We start from the raw sequence: 14,786 nt of genomic DNA, 5'->3' as shown, positions 1-14,786 counted from the left end.
AGCCATTTTTTAATAATAAATATTTCATATGTACTGAATAATCACAAATAATATGAAATCAACCCTTCGACTAATAAGGAATAATAATAATAAAAAAAAGGGATAAAATTGAGTTCACTGTTGGAAGTGAGAAGTTAACTAATGACATTAACAAGAAAATTACAAATACATTTCAAAGCTGAAAAAGTTAAAGCTTTAAAAGCAGATTGTAACAGTCAAAGCATATATGATAACATACACTAAGAAAACACGAGAACTGCTGAGTACTCAATCCTAATTGCAAATACATAGACAGAATGCCAACTATGGTAATCATCAAATTATGATCAAGAGCACAAAATCAAAGTCCAATAAAATCAGTTAAGCCTTATGGTTAATGTAAAAATATTAGCCCAAATCAATTATAAATGTACAACATGGTGAGAAAAATAGATAAAGTTGAATTATCATGATAAGTGGAAGAATCAATCAATAAAAAAATGAAAATCAATGTTATGTATACATATATATATACATGGTCACTGTAAGAACTTAAACTGTTAGGAGATAATTGCCAGTTAAAAAAAAAAAGAAGAAGAGGTTAAATGTCAAGACAGAAAATGTGTATAATAACACTACAACATGAGTACGCTGACAACAAGATTTTTAAAAATGCATTTTGATTGGATTGTCTTCACAGGTATAACTCTGATGCTCATTAGAGATTTTACTTCACATGATTGTGTGCAAGATACTACTCACTTATGGAAGAGCATCTATGACACCATTAACTTGTATAAAAACAGGAAAGATCTGATATAATGAAGGAAGACATTTCTGCCCATTCAGGATAGGTTTACATTTTCTACAAAGTAAAGCTGAATCCAATAAGTAACTAAAATTTTGTCACAGTGTTCTAAGAATAATTATATCAAGGAAAAACAAGAGGAAACTCTTCCAAAATCTTTGGACTTAAGCATTATTTTTAACTTTTTAAGTCCCTTGTAATTATTTATATGGTAAAGCTACTTTGAAAGTCTATTTGTGTATCAGACATAATTAGAGAAATATTACCTCTACTTTCTCCATGTATTGAAATATTTAACTTGTTTGAATTCAACAAATCATATCTTACAGGTTGCTGTGGATCCCCAGATTCTGTATCAGATAGAATAACTACAAAAGATCCCTCAGTGTTCACTGCATGTTCCAAGTTTTCTTTGGCTTGTGCAATGCTCACATCTGTGTCTGGATTTTGAGTATTTTGGTTTTCAATGAGCATAAATGAAGCAATAACCTGACCCACATTTTCTGAGAATTCAACCTTAAAAGTAAAAACATACAATAATTAAAATTTACCATAAATGCTTATTCTATAATTCAGTTTCACATATGCTGATCAAAATAATTAAAGGGATAATCAATGTTTTCTACATTGTAGTTATGACAAGGTACATCTGCTATTATTAAATGTCCATGGATCCCTTGAGTTAATTTCTTTCTAAAATGTACATTAGATTACCAGTCATGTGAATTTACAGGCACATTTCAACTGCATATAGAAATGAAGAACAACTGTGTTCTTAGTGGAAGTTTATATAACATTGTGTATAAAGAAATGTTGGTGGATATTGAAACATCCCACAAACATGACAAAACATCAGAACATTTCCCATGATGTTGAATGCAATAAGGTGGTTAATAACAAGCTATTGCACAATGATTGATGTCTCAAATAGTATGGTTAGTAGATACAAACTCAGTCAGACACTTGTAGAACAGAGACCATCTACGGAGTTTGACAGGCCTCTACCTCTTTCACGGATTCTTTTTTCTTTACTGAAACTGTACATCTTAGTGAGAAGAAAAGTTCACAATTATTTCAATAGTTATTGTATGTTATTCTTGATAATTTTGCAAGATAATAGTTATTTGATGAATTGACAAAATCAATAAGCCTCAACTTCCAAACTGAAACACTCAGATGACAAGTCAGCAGGCAAATGGTTAGAAACAAATGGAATAATTATTCTGCCTTACTGCCACAAAGCATCTCATCTTCAGAAGCATCAAAAACATGTGGACTGGTCACACAATACGTTGGCAACTTTCTTCCTTGCAGATGAATCGCTTTCACATCACAGTCAAACATGAGATGTGTACATACATGGATAGTGCTCTGAGGTAGATCCAACTCAATTTCCAAGAAGGGAAGACATGCATATTGTAGTGGGTGTGTAATTGTTTAAAAAGAAATCAATATGGGTGGACACACTGACATTCATTTGCCAAGAAATAGCATCATGAATGATATGAAATACAGACAGAGATATGAAAATTAATGTTGCCAAATACAGTTGAAGTTACTCAAAACTTTTTCTGATGGGTGATAATATGTACTCCTATCATATTACTGTTTAGTACTTTCCTGGAAGAAGAGAGTATAAAGTGAATGGATTTGGCCAGCTCTACCTCTGAACATGGATATGGCTGAACATTTAAAAGACACTCTAGGAAGATTTTTAACAGCATGTAATTCCCCTGTAAGTGGCATTTATGATTTGGATGCAATATGATAGCAAAATGACCCACAGAACCTTAGTAGCTCATTGATTTAATCATTTTAAGCTTGCCACAGTAATGCACAACCTTCATAAATGTTCACTCTGCTCATACACTTTATATTAATAAATATTCTTCATTTCTTGGGCTGTAAAAGACTGTAGTATGAGATGAACATTTGAAGATATAGATTTCAACAGTAGCTATTTATAAACCAAATCCTGACTGGTAATTGGAGATTTGATTTTCATACAATTAATTTCAGGAATGCCACTGACACTGTTTAGTAACAGCAGTACTGTGTTGCAATCAGAATATAGAAAACTCTGGTTACTTAGTTATTCTGAGTAGAGTAAAATAAATAAAAAAAATATATAAACGATTCAATGCTCCTTCATGAATTAATTCTAAAGGTTTTTCTGAAAATTATACAAAGTTTAGGATTAACACGTTAACTGGAAATAGAATGTTAGCATTTTCTTATACTGAAAATTTATTTTTTGCTAGATATCTCCTCTCACAAAATAGTTTTAATCACCTAGCACTACCCTCTGCTGGCACAAATTTTCAGTGCATTCCACTTGCCTACTATCTCCTGCTTATGTATATCCACATGTAAATAATTCTGCAGCAGAGCATTTCTCCACCAATACAAGCATGATACCACTCCTATTTTGGCTGACACCTGAACTCGTTAGTTACTTTGATATTTGTCAGAAGACCTACATCATATATTTTTGTAAATAGGGAGGATGGGTGTTAAACATGAGAAGAGGTAAGTATATATCATTTTCAGTGTATAAAAATGCTATCTTCTAATATATTATCTCACTTCCTCTTAGGCAATAACTAGAATCCAACATTAAACTGATGTATGGCCTGTAAAAAATACGATCCCCCTTTATGAAGCACACAAAGAGAGACCAGGAGGTGTGGAATCAAAAAAGAAAACATCACACCTCAGCAAGAATTCACACCACACCTAATGATGGCGTACTCTTCACTGTTTTATGATAGCCTTGCAAACATAAAAGGCAGAAACATGAAGAAATCCCTGAATATGTGCAACTAAGAAATGAGGTCCTTTGGTATGGAGTGGCCAAGGTGCAACAGACTGTAGTGGTAATTCAATCTCAACCAAAAACCATGCAGTATCTGGAATGGTACATCAGATCCATAGTAGGTGAAAGAACACCTACCTCTTTACTTCAAAATGAAAATTGGTAGAGAAGACAAGTTTCTATACCAAAATCCATCACCATTTGCACACATTTCCAGCCCAACCAACACCAAATACACCAAAAACTGACATACAAGAGATGGTAGGAAAGTGGAAAATCCCTGCAGGATCATATCAATGGACCAAAAGCTGATGCTGCATCCAACTATAACTAACATCAGATGTGATGAGAACTGACATCCAGCTGATGGTAGGAAAAGTGATTGCAAAGTTGGAGTGCATCTCCAATTCATAACCTGGCAAAAGTGTGCATTTGTCAAACAGTCCCCTGTAGGAGGAGAGTGAAACAGCCCCCCCCCACACATGAGGATTTACTAAGCTGGATCATCCCCAACCAACATGAGACCCACCAGGAATGTATTTCCAGAGAATGGAGGAATGTCTCAGCATGAGGGAGAAATTGGTAGCATCTGGAATTGATCATGAGTTTTGCAGCAAATCACACCACAGAAAAATTGGTCAGATAAATAGACAGAAGCACAACACATTGCAACAACCAAAACCAGAAAACATATGAAATTGTACATTGGGTCCATGGTAGGAAGAGATTCAATGTTATGGAGCCACAGAGAAGGTAAGCAATCTCTGTTTGCTTTACTCATGTTAGTTCATGAGTTTACAGTCAGGGACAAACATATTTATGATGCAAAATACCACATGAGAGAACTTCTGGCAGTCATACACACATCCCATCTCTCCAGTGTGTATAATCTGCAATGGAATTATTTAATTAGAGAGAACACAACAAATGGAGACACATAACCTGCACTTCGTGGGTTCTGGAATTGTACATTGGGTGCATGGTATGAAAGATTACAATGCAACTGACAACTATTATGGTCTCAGGATGGACAGTGTGAATTTTTAAGAAAGAGCTGGTCAGCTACCATTTGCCACAAAGTGGGATTTACAATACAAAAATCAAAAAAGGCTTCTGAAAAGGAGAATATCTTGAAAAAAACTAAAACAATAACCTGGCACAATATGAAAACCTGAGCAGAGCCAGGTACTTCTACTAGTTGTTTTATATAAGGAATTTCTAGATGAAGTTAAATATTTAAAATATTACATTTTCCTAAAGATACATGAGAAAATTCTGCTTTATTTTCCCAAACTGTCTCATCAACCATTATATTATACACAAAACAAAATATAAAGATATGAAAGCACCTTGAATAACATATATTTACTTATTTGAAAAATTTACTCTGCAAAACATTCCTCAGAGCTTTTACATTATGAAATAATAGTAAAATCAGAACTTTAAGACTATATATTTCAATGGATTATTGTTGTTTGTGGATGTTAGTGGATTGGTCACAGTCTTTAGCTTAAAAAACACAAACAAGTAAGAACATTAAAATACACTGCAAATTAATGATCAAATTTGGATCAAAAATAAAATTAAAAAGAGAATTGTGCAAATGTGTAATAATGAATAAGTTAAATATTAGAATAGGGATGTTAACACCAATACCTTAAAAATTGAGGTTGACCTGAAAATTGTATGAAGATTTGAAAGCATTATGGGAAATAAATGTTATAAAACTGTATCATTTTTACAAAATATTTTTATTATATTACTTTTACTATGTGTGTGTATATCATTAAGAATAAGATAATATCCTATTTTGTATAGTTTCTAGAGTGTTGCATTAAACAAAACAGAAAACTTCTGAAGGAGGTAAAGATTTATGCAAGAGAAGGAGAATTATACATTTGATTTCAATAATATTTAAAAGCTTCTCTTGATTTTTACAAAATTTTCATCAAGTAATTTTAAAAGTTTAAACCTTGCACTAAACTAAAAGCTTCCAATAACTCATTAACAGTTTCATACCCTGAAATCTTGAACTCGCAGAACTGAACCTAGTTTACTAAACTCTCGTATTGCATATCTAGCTGCATCCACAAAATCTCTTTTTCTATCTTGAATTAACTGCCGATACATGCCTGCAAAGATCATATAAAAAATAACTACACATTTATCTCAACAATGCATGTAATTTTTTTATGACAAGAAATAAATTACATGTGGAGGAAAATATTTAATTCTCTATGTGATAGAGAAAAATTTTCATGAAGTACTTTATTTACAAGTGTATAAGAAAAGATGTATCCAATACCTATAATTTTGAATTGTGATTTATTTGTTAGCTAGAGGGAGCTGCACTTATAAATGACAATCTGCCCAGAAAGTTATGAGACTTGATGTCAAGTATTGCTCTACCACTCCTTAATGAAGACAATAAATACCAGATAACAGTGAAATGTAAAATATTATTTTATTTTTTCCTTAAATAGTATGAAACTTTTTTTGACTCCTCTTAACTCTTTAAGTATTTATAATATAACTTTTAATGTAGTGTATGTACCTTCACAAAATTTGGTGGACTTTTAGTTAAGGTCGCAAATCTTTGGTACACAGAAAATAAGATTTTTTAATGAAGTATATTTATTAAAGATTTGTTTGTTTGTGAAAATATCAAGTCTGTTTTGTTACTAGTCCAAATGCAAAGTGATTTTCATGTTATAATTAAAAAATATTCTTCATCCCAAAATCTAGGATATTATTTATGTGATTTCTTAAACCTCCTAAATATATTTGAAACATTTGTTTTCGGTAAAACTTTATATTTTGTCTGTTAATTTCTTTATCCCAACTACTTGGGGTCTGTCAATATGACTTACCTCGAACTACATATTATAGCACAAAAACATAAATGTTATACATTATACATTCATATATATTGACCATACAGTCACGCCTGGCCGACATTATAAAACTTGCACTGATGTGATGAATGTGTACTCATGTTGCATCCAATAATATAAAACTGACCTTCAGTTTTTACAAAATGACCTGTTCTGGCTGTTCTTTAATTGACTAGTATTTGGTAAATAGTCACATTTCAGTTACTATCACTATTTAAATTTTTAAATTTATTTTTCTTAAAATATAGAATAGTAAATAAATAAGTATAGCAAATAATTATACCTTATAGTTACAACAACTTTTTCAATTTTTTGCTGCTTGCCATCGTTTGTTAAGCCTTTTCAAATTTCACATGTAGAGGATGTGAAACAAAATTATAAATAAATATATTGATACTGTAGAATTCTACTATAATTTATCATGCTTAGTAAACAAGCTGTATTTTGTCTAAAAAATATATATATATACAATTTTGAGTTGATTAAAGACACAAACTAACTGCTTAAAATCTTTGTTTGAAAGAACAAGATAGGTTCCAAGCACTTTAAAATGGCTGGAAAAGGAAAATTACAGGAATATTCTGACCTATCGATTGGTTATTCACATGTCATACATTGAAGTAAGTGTATATACGAAACCATTTCAAGAATGAAAAGATGCGAGATATGTCACTATGTTTCATTCAATATAGAAGCTTTTTTCTCAACAAATAGAAAAGATATAAGGTTTATACTTTATATTCTAGCTTGTCAATATTGATAAACTGAGTTTTTAATTTGTATGAAACTATAGATTTAGTATTTTGACATCACAAACAACTGATCTGAACCAGTGCTGCATTCAACACACCACGTGACACACAAAAATCAATATTTGGGTGTATACCTTTAATATTTACTTTTAAAATAAGAAATTAACTAATATATAGTAACAAAAACTTAAATTGTGATCCATAATTTAATGCCAAACTAACTGACATAAATTTAAAAATAGTAGTTCAATAACATTTTGAATGCAAGTCAGCAAATGCAAAATCATGGCTTTTGACCCATGACCTGTTGTGAGAGGGTTAAATTCTAACATCTTCTTTGGATTTTCTATTTTTTTCTTCTTGAACTTATTTTTATTTTCTGTCTTCATCCTCTTGGTCTTCTTTAAATTTTTCATCTTATTTCTCAAATTTTCTGTTTTATTACTTCCTTTCTCCTCTATATCTTGTTTTAATCATTTCATTCTCTTAAATGCTTGATTCTCATCACTTGACATTATGGCTACCATCTTCAATAGTTGAATTTCTATTTCAAGTTTATTCAAAGTTCTATTTTATTTCAATAAGAATAATAGAATCTTCTGACACCAGTTTTGTAGCACAGTTTTTTGTTGGCAGGTTCTTTTAAATCTGGTGAAAACAGTTCAACAAATAGTTCATATAATAAAAAAAATTACATTATTTCCTCCTTTAACATTAGTGTTATTTATTTCAAAATTTCTGAAAGCTTATAATATTAGAAATCAAGTTTTGATACTTAGAGTGAGCACAGCATAAAATAGCCAATGAGATTAATAACAAAGGAACACACTTAAATGTTTTTGTTTTTTGAATTTCATACAAAGCTACTCGAGGGTTATCTGTGCTAGCCGTTCCTAATTTAGCAGTGTAAGATTAGAGGGAAGGCAGCTAGTCATCACCACCCACCACCAACTCTTGGGCTACTCTTTTACCAATGAATAGTGGGATTGACTGTCACATTATAATGCCCCACGGCTGAAAGGGCAAGCATGTTTGGTGCAATGGGGATACGAACCTGTGACCCTCAGATTACGAGTCGCACTCCTTAACACGCTTGGCCATGCCGGGCCCACACTTAAATAAACCTAAACATTTCAAATTTAAAAACTTTTGAATGTTCTAAATATGATATAACAGTTCTGTAGAAAGTGTAATACTGAAAACAACTGCAGTTTTTCACTTACAACAAATCAAGTTATCACTCTTGTTTGTTTGTTGCTGGTGTTAATCATTAATGCCACAAAAAATCCTTTAAATCCTGAAATGTTTCTAAAGTATATAATATTTTTCATAAAAAAATCACATTAGAATTAACAAAAATGTTTATTTAAGCAGAGAAGTAAAATGTATGACAGTTCAGACATTTACTGCTTAGACTGGAAAGTAATTAATTTTCTAATACTCAAAGCCTTTTGATCACATACATCAATTATGAACAGATACAGTATGAATAATTAATTCCTTCAAATAGTAAAACAATTAAGCACAATAATACAGTAATCCTTCTGCTAACAAGCCCTCTGGAAATAAAGCTCCTTTATAATAAAGCCAGGATTGGAGGCACCCTCCTACTTCCCAATTTTGCAAGGAGAAAAAGAAATCTACAGAAATCATGTGAAGTGATTCAAAAAAGGTAAACTTTCAAATGCTACACATGCCACATAAATGCAACTGAGTGGAGTGTGTTTATGTCAACAGAAACAAATCACTCAAGAAGTTCAGGACTCTTCCCTTTCCTGCCCACCACTGCTTGAGCTTTGTAATATGATCATGTTTCATACAGTGACAGTCATCTTATCATTCTCATTAAGTTATTCAAATGATCTTCTATTGCTAATGAATGGGCAAAAAGTGCACTGTAAATCCATTTTTTTCAGAACAAAAATGCAGATTTTGATGGTAACATTGTGATAGCTCCAAGAGAAATTAATGGTAAATATTATTTTTTTTGGTTTATTATCTTATTTAATGTATTTTTAATATGTATTTCTTTTTTAATGCATATTACATGTTTTTAGGCACATTTTATTTAACCTTATTTTGTTTGTATTTAATGACGTTTTAGTTCTGGAACACATCCCTATGTCTCTTATAAGAGTCACAAACAATGTAAATAACTGCCTCATCTATAAACTGGTTAACTTATAAGTATATGCAGTGATTCTTTAACGTAAATACTTTTGCTAAGCTATCAGTCTAATGACAAGTTATTTTTAAAAAAGTACAAACAGTTTTATCATACATGTATATAGTTATTTGGGGAAGATGTTTGTGGAAAGAAATAAGCATCTATTAATTTTTAATGGTCAAATTGGAGAACAAATAAACTTTTTAATACCATTATATTAACTTTTAAATTAGAAAATAAAAAAACAGTTATTTCAGGGCCTTTAGATAATTATAACATGCAAATACATAAATTACACTGTAATACATACGTTTGAAAAGCATTAGGAAGTACTTTCGATGGGACTTCTCTGCACATGAACTAATATCATAAACAGACAGTGAAGGTTGACGAGGTTTGAATTTAAAAAAATTGAGTTCTGAAAAGTCTTCTATTATGTTATTCTCTGAATCCTGTAAAGACAGTTAATTTCACCATTAAATACTCAGGTAGTTTTTGGCAGAACTCCAACTATCTTCAGTAATATTTGCATTTTTTCTAAGAGTAAAATCTAAATAATACTTAACAGGTTTTATGGACTTGCACAAATCCTGAATCTTGTTTGAGAAACTTTTTAATAGACCTATTCTGAATTGCTCTTCTATATTAAAATATTACAATCAATAATCTTTAAAGTACACTACTTATTGTATTAGGTTGAGGAATAATTCGTGAGCATTTTTAAATAATTTCATTCAAGCATTACATGCAAGACTATACAATACTTCAATGCATGAACACATTACACCCAAAACATTTATTATGATACTTTATTTCATGTAATACCTAGGTATATAGTATGCATTGTTTTAAACGAAATTGCAAGAAATTAAATGCGAAAAGCAGATGTTGTCGAAAATGCTCGATTTTGTCCACTTGACATTCCATTTAATGAGCTGAAAATGAAAGCAAAAATTAAAGACATATGAAAATCAAATGCATCATCTATTAGAGCAAAAAATTATCTACCAAATGACATGAAATATTTTGCGAAAGCATTTCATTTATGAATATATTTTTTTAACTTGAAAAAACGCTCATGAATTATTCCTCAACCCAATACTAATTATTTGAAGTGATAAAATTATATTTTGATAAACACTTAACAAAATTATTATTATTTCTCTCAATTGCACTGTATTGTAACAGATCTTGAAATTAATTATTGCAATGTTTAGTCATAACACTTTTATAAGCTTAGTGTACTTATGCATTCAGTCCTTTTTATAATTACTTTTTCAATAACAACATTAAAATTGACAAATACTATAAGGATTGAAAAATTCATGTTTAAAATATGTATTACAAAGTACAGTCTTATTGTTTTAGAAATATTCTTGGGTGTGAAATCTACAAAATATTTTGCAGTGTACAGCTTTGACAAATAGGGAAATAAAAACATTACAGTAACATGGAAGTGCAGCTGTAATATAAAATGTAATCTCTTAAAAACTGGGAATATTTCACATTTTTCATATTTAAAACAAATATATTCTCCAGATCTGCAGATAAAACACTGGACTATCTTCTAACTGATTGCTGAGAAATCATCATAGAAACTGAACTTTTCTTTAAAGGATTTTCTTCTTAGCCTTGTAAGTACTGTAACCAAGTTTGCCACAAAATATTAAAATTTCAAACAGACATACAAAAAAAGTTCAGAAATTAAGAGAGACAGAAACCATTTCTTTTATCTTACAAGATAATATCAAATAGCTGAAAGGTATTTTTATTGAAAAAATTTTATGCAAATTACAAGACCAACAGCAACACTTGAAGCTTATACAAATATTATATTTTAGATATAAGAGACTTGTTTAACAAGATTAATGCCTTACCAACTGGAACATTGTTTGTGTTTCTCTCACAGGAATCTGAAAAAGTTCATCTTCATCAGAATCTGAATGCCAGTCTTCCTGGAATATAAATAAATAGATAGATAGAAACATCTCATTACTATTATGTAAAAGTCGTAGTTAATTGTCAAGAAATTAAAAACAAAATCATAGGTTTGGGGGCAACAGATTTTGAAAAATTGGTGATTTATTACTTCTTTTATTAATTAATTTCTCTATCATAAACCTTCAATAAATTAACAATAATTCTCATACAGTTGGTTGATTGGTGTTTATTGATGCAAAGTAACTAGGGTATCTGCACCAAACAAATGTTAAAAAAAAAGTAAAATGATTAAAACATGTAAAAAGGAATCAAGTTACAACACAAAAATGGCCATATTTTGAACAAAAGCTTGAATAAAATTAAGAAGGCCAATGGCCCTTAAAAATTTAAAAACACAAGTAAGGTGGATGGTATCACCATTGTTAAGAAAACTGTTCAGAGCGAGGGGTAAACCTGTAGAAAAAAAATGTCTAAAATGGTGTTGTCACTCATGGTCATAACAACTGTATGACAGTAAAACATGGATTATTGTGATTTAAGTGTAACAAAGGCCACATTTTAGTGCATCAGTCCCAGGTTAAATGAAAACAAATGCAGTTAAAAAATTGTGACCAAAGTGAGCTATACTGGGACTACTTTCTCCTTCTGATCCTTACATAAACAAAATGGCCAAAGAGAAATAGAGGGTTTGATTTGGTAAAGCTTGTCATTGTGTTGCTCCCTCCAAGTTGACTGCCAAATGGCACAGAGCCATGCCTTTAATATAGGATCATAGTCCACACATGGAACAGACACTGTATTTATAGCACTAGAGCAAACAGACTTAGCTGTGGTGTTAGAGAGCTCATTTTCACAAACATTGACGTGCCCTGGTATCCAGAAAACTAAATAGAAATGGATGATAAAAAGAAATATGTCAGCCAGTTTTGAATACTGATGAGAACAGAGTGAGAGCTAATGTGAAGAGATTCCAGGGCCAAAAGAGAGCTAAGCTGGTCTGCATAAATAGTACAATTGGTGTACTACATAGCTTCTATGTGATCCAGGGCAAGAAAACTGGCATACAATTAGCAGTGAACACAGAAACTGTAGAGGAAATCCAGTATGGAATCCCCAAACCACAACAAACCATGGCAGAGTCCACAGAATTACCCAATTTCAAACCATCTGTATAAATGAGGATGGAAGGATGGATTCAAAGATGTTCTGCAAATAGAAAGATTACATTTGAGAATGGTAATAAGCCATGGTGGGATGAGCTTACCAGTGCAGACAGCAATGTCATCCAAGGACAGACCCAATTCAGCCAGCTGAGATGCTGTAGTAAGGATCAAAGTAAAGAGAGTTGTAAGTGGTGGAGATGAAGAGGAGGTGCATGAGATTCAGTGCACAAAGTCTGGTTTAAAGAAGCCCCATCACACATAGCCAAAGCCCCAGATGATGAAAGGGGTCCAACACCTTGAAGGCTGAGGTCCTGGAAGAACCACAGACCAGAAACCTGTAGATTAATTAGGTTTGGATCAAATGAGCTTACGATAGATCTTTAGCACAGAACATTGATTCACTCCCCAAAAGGTGGAAAAGAGGACATGGAGCATGTTCAGTGCCCTTATACACTTGATATTTAGCTGCTTGATGTGTGGAATTAAGTTCAGCTTATGGTCAAAGATAAGCTCTCAAGAACTTTGCTTTAGGGACTAAGGGAAGAACAACCTTACCGAGATGGAGCTTGGGATCGGGGTCAATACCCTGTTGATGGCAAAAGTGGATGTAAACAGTTTTAGAGAAAGAAAAGTTAAAACCACATGCTGTGGTACATTTCAATAAATGATTGAGGGCAGTCTGAAGCTGCTGCTCAATAAACCCCATGCTTGATGACTGACACAAGATGTGAAAGTCATTGACAGAGTCCACTTGCAAGGGTAGGAGGAAGTTATGCAGTGATGACATTAATCTTCACATTGAAAAGTGTGACACTCAAGACACAGCTTTGGGTTACTCCAAGTTCCTGTGGAAGAAAACAGAAAAGCATCAAGCCCATATGAACTTGGAATTGCTGATCCACAAATTTTTTTTGATAAAACTGGCCATGAAACCCATATGGGTGGAAGTCTTTCAAAATGTCATACTTCTACATAGTATAATAAGATCTTCTCATGGTCAAATATACAGAAACAAGATGTCCACAATGGAGTGCTGTCATCAGAATCCACACTAGGTGGGCAAAAGGAGGTTGTTTGATTTAAGGAAAAAACAAAATGAACATTAACCATTCTCTCCAAGACCTTATAGAGACAGCTCGTAAAAGCAATTGGATGACAGTTAGAAAGAATCTTGAGATCCTTTGCAGGCTGAGATAAAAAGAGCAAAATAGCCTGGTACCAAGCATCAGGAAAAACATTATTCTACTAGATCCAGTTAAAAACAGCCAAAAGAATACCAAGAGAGGGATGGCACAGCATTTCATAGTGAATATCATCAGGTCTAATTGATGTAATGCCACACCAATGAAAAGCAAGCCTGAGTTCCACCAGTGTAAAGAGGCAATAGTTCTGCATGAGACTTGATGGCCTAGAACGTGGAGAATGAAACAGAAGTATTAGATGTATGAGAAAACCTTTTGCTGAGAATATTAGTGATGTTCTGGTCATCAGCAACTTCCTGGCCATTTCAGAGAAAGATCAAAAGCAGGAGGATAGTACACTGCCAATAGCCTTCTGAATCTTGTCCCATATGATTTTGAAAATAGCGGTAGAAGAGTTGGAAACTTAATCCAAGATACTTTTTGGCTTTGACATCTTACCTGCTAAGCATGAGCATAGGTTCACTGAAAAGCAATGTGGTTTCAAAGGGTGGGATACTTATGAAAGGTATCCCAGGCTCATTTTTAGTCCTTCTGTGCCATTTGGCAGAAAGGATTCCACCATGGATCAGGATACCATGGAAAAATGTGTCAAAGTTTTGAAAAGAGATTCAGCAGCTGCCTGGATAATGCAGTCAGTCACTGCTGCCATGCAGTTATATATCAATGGCATACAGATGATGGCAGGATCAAGTTCTGAAAGAGCAGTAAAAGAGGGCCAGTTGGCCTGGTCCAGCTTTGACCAAGGCATGTGGGACAGGTGGCATCAACCAGTCAGTCTCCCTCAAAATGATAGGAAAATTATCACTGCCCTGTGGTTTACTGTCAACCCTCAAAGAAAAGTGAAAGAGTAATAAAAGACTGACTAGGTGCATGAAAATAAGTATAAACAACAGTATTGAAGAGAGAAAGGTTGTGATCCCAGAGCATATGGCAACTATTTAATGAAAACATCAAGGTCTGACTGATCATAGGTCTATCCAGAAGACAGGTGGAGAAAACAAACAGTGATGGTACGACCCAAGGAAACATGGATGGTTATGGCTTCCAAGGGTGTATCGAGTAGCA

The 14,786-nt window shown here is 32.6% G+C and overlaps 1 protein-coding gene across 5 annotated transcripts in view; it reads right to left on the bottom strand.

Annotated features, from left to right (window-relative positions):
- The window catches only part of LOC143236594 (uncharacterized), a 62,228-nt gene that overhangs the window by 5,265 nt on the left and 42,177 nt on the right, over positions 1–14,786 (bottom strand). For all 5 annotated transcript variants that reach the window (XM_076474892.1, XM_076474893.1, XM_076474889.1 and 2 more), the window contains 4 exons: positions 11,293–11,370; positions 9,726–9,867; positions 5,622–5,734; positions 1,115–1,303 (listed from right to left, as the gene is read on the bottom strand). In XM_076474892.1, the coding sequence (XP_076331007.1) occupies positions 1,115–1,303; positions 5,622–5,734; positions 9,726–9,867; positions 11,293–11,370 (522 nt within the window). The remainder of the gene's footprint in view (positions 1–1,114; positions 1,304–5,621; positions 5,735–9,725; positions 9,868–11,292; positions 11,371–14,786) is intronic.

This window comes from Tachypleus tridentatus, chromosome 13 (assembly GCF_004210375.1).
Source record: "Tachypleus tridentatus isolate NWPU-2018 chromosome 13, ASM421037v1, whole genome shotgun sequence".
Classification (NCBI taxonomy): Eukaryota; Metazoa; Arthropoda; class Merostomata; order Xiphosura; family Limulidae; genus Tachypleus; species Tachypleus tridentatus.
The sequence above is the reverse complement of the archived record's forward strand: the minus strand, read 5'-3'. Positions and strand labels throughout refer to the sequence as shown.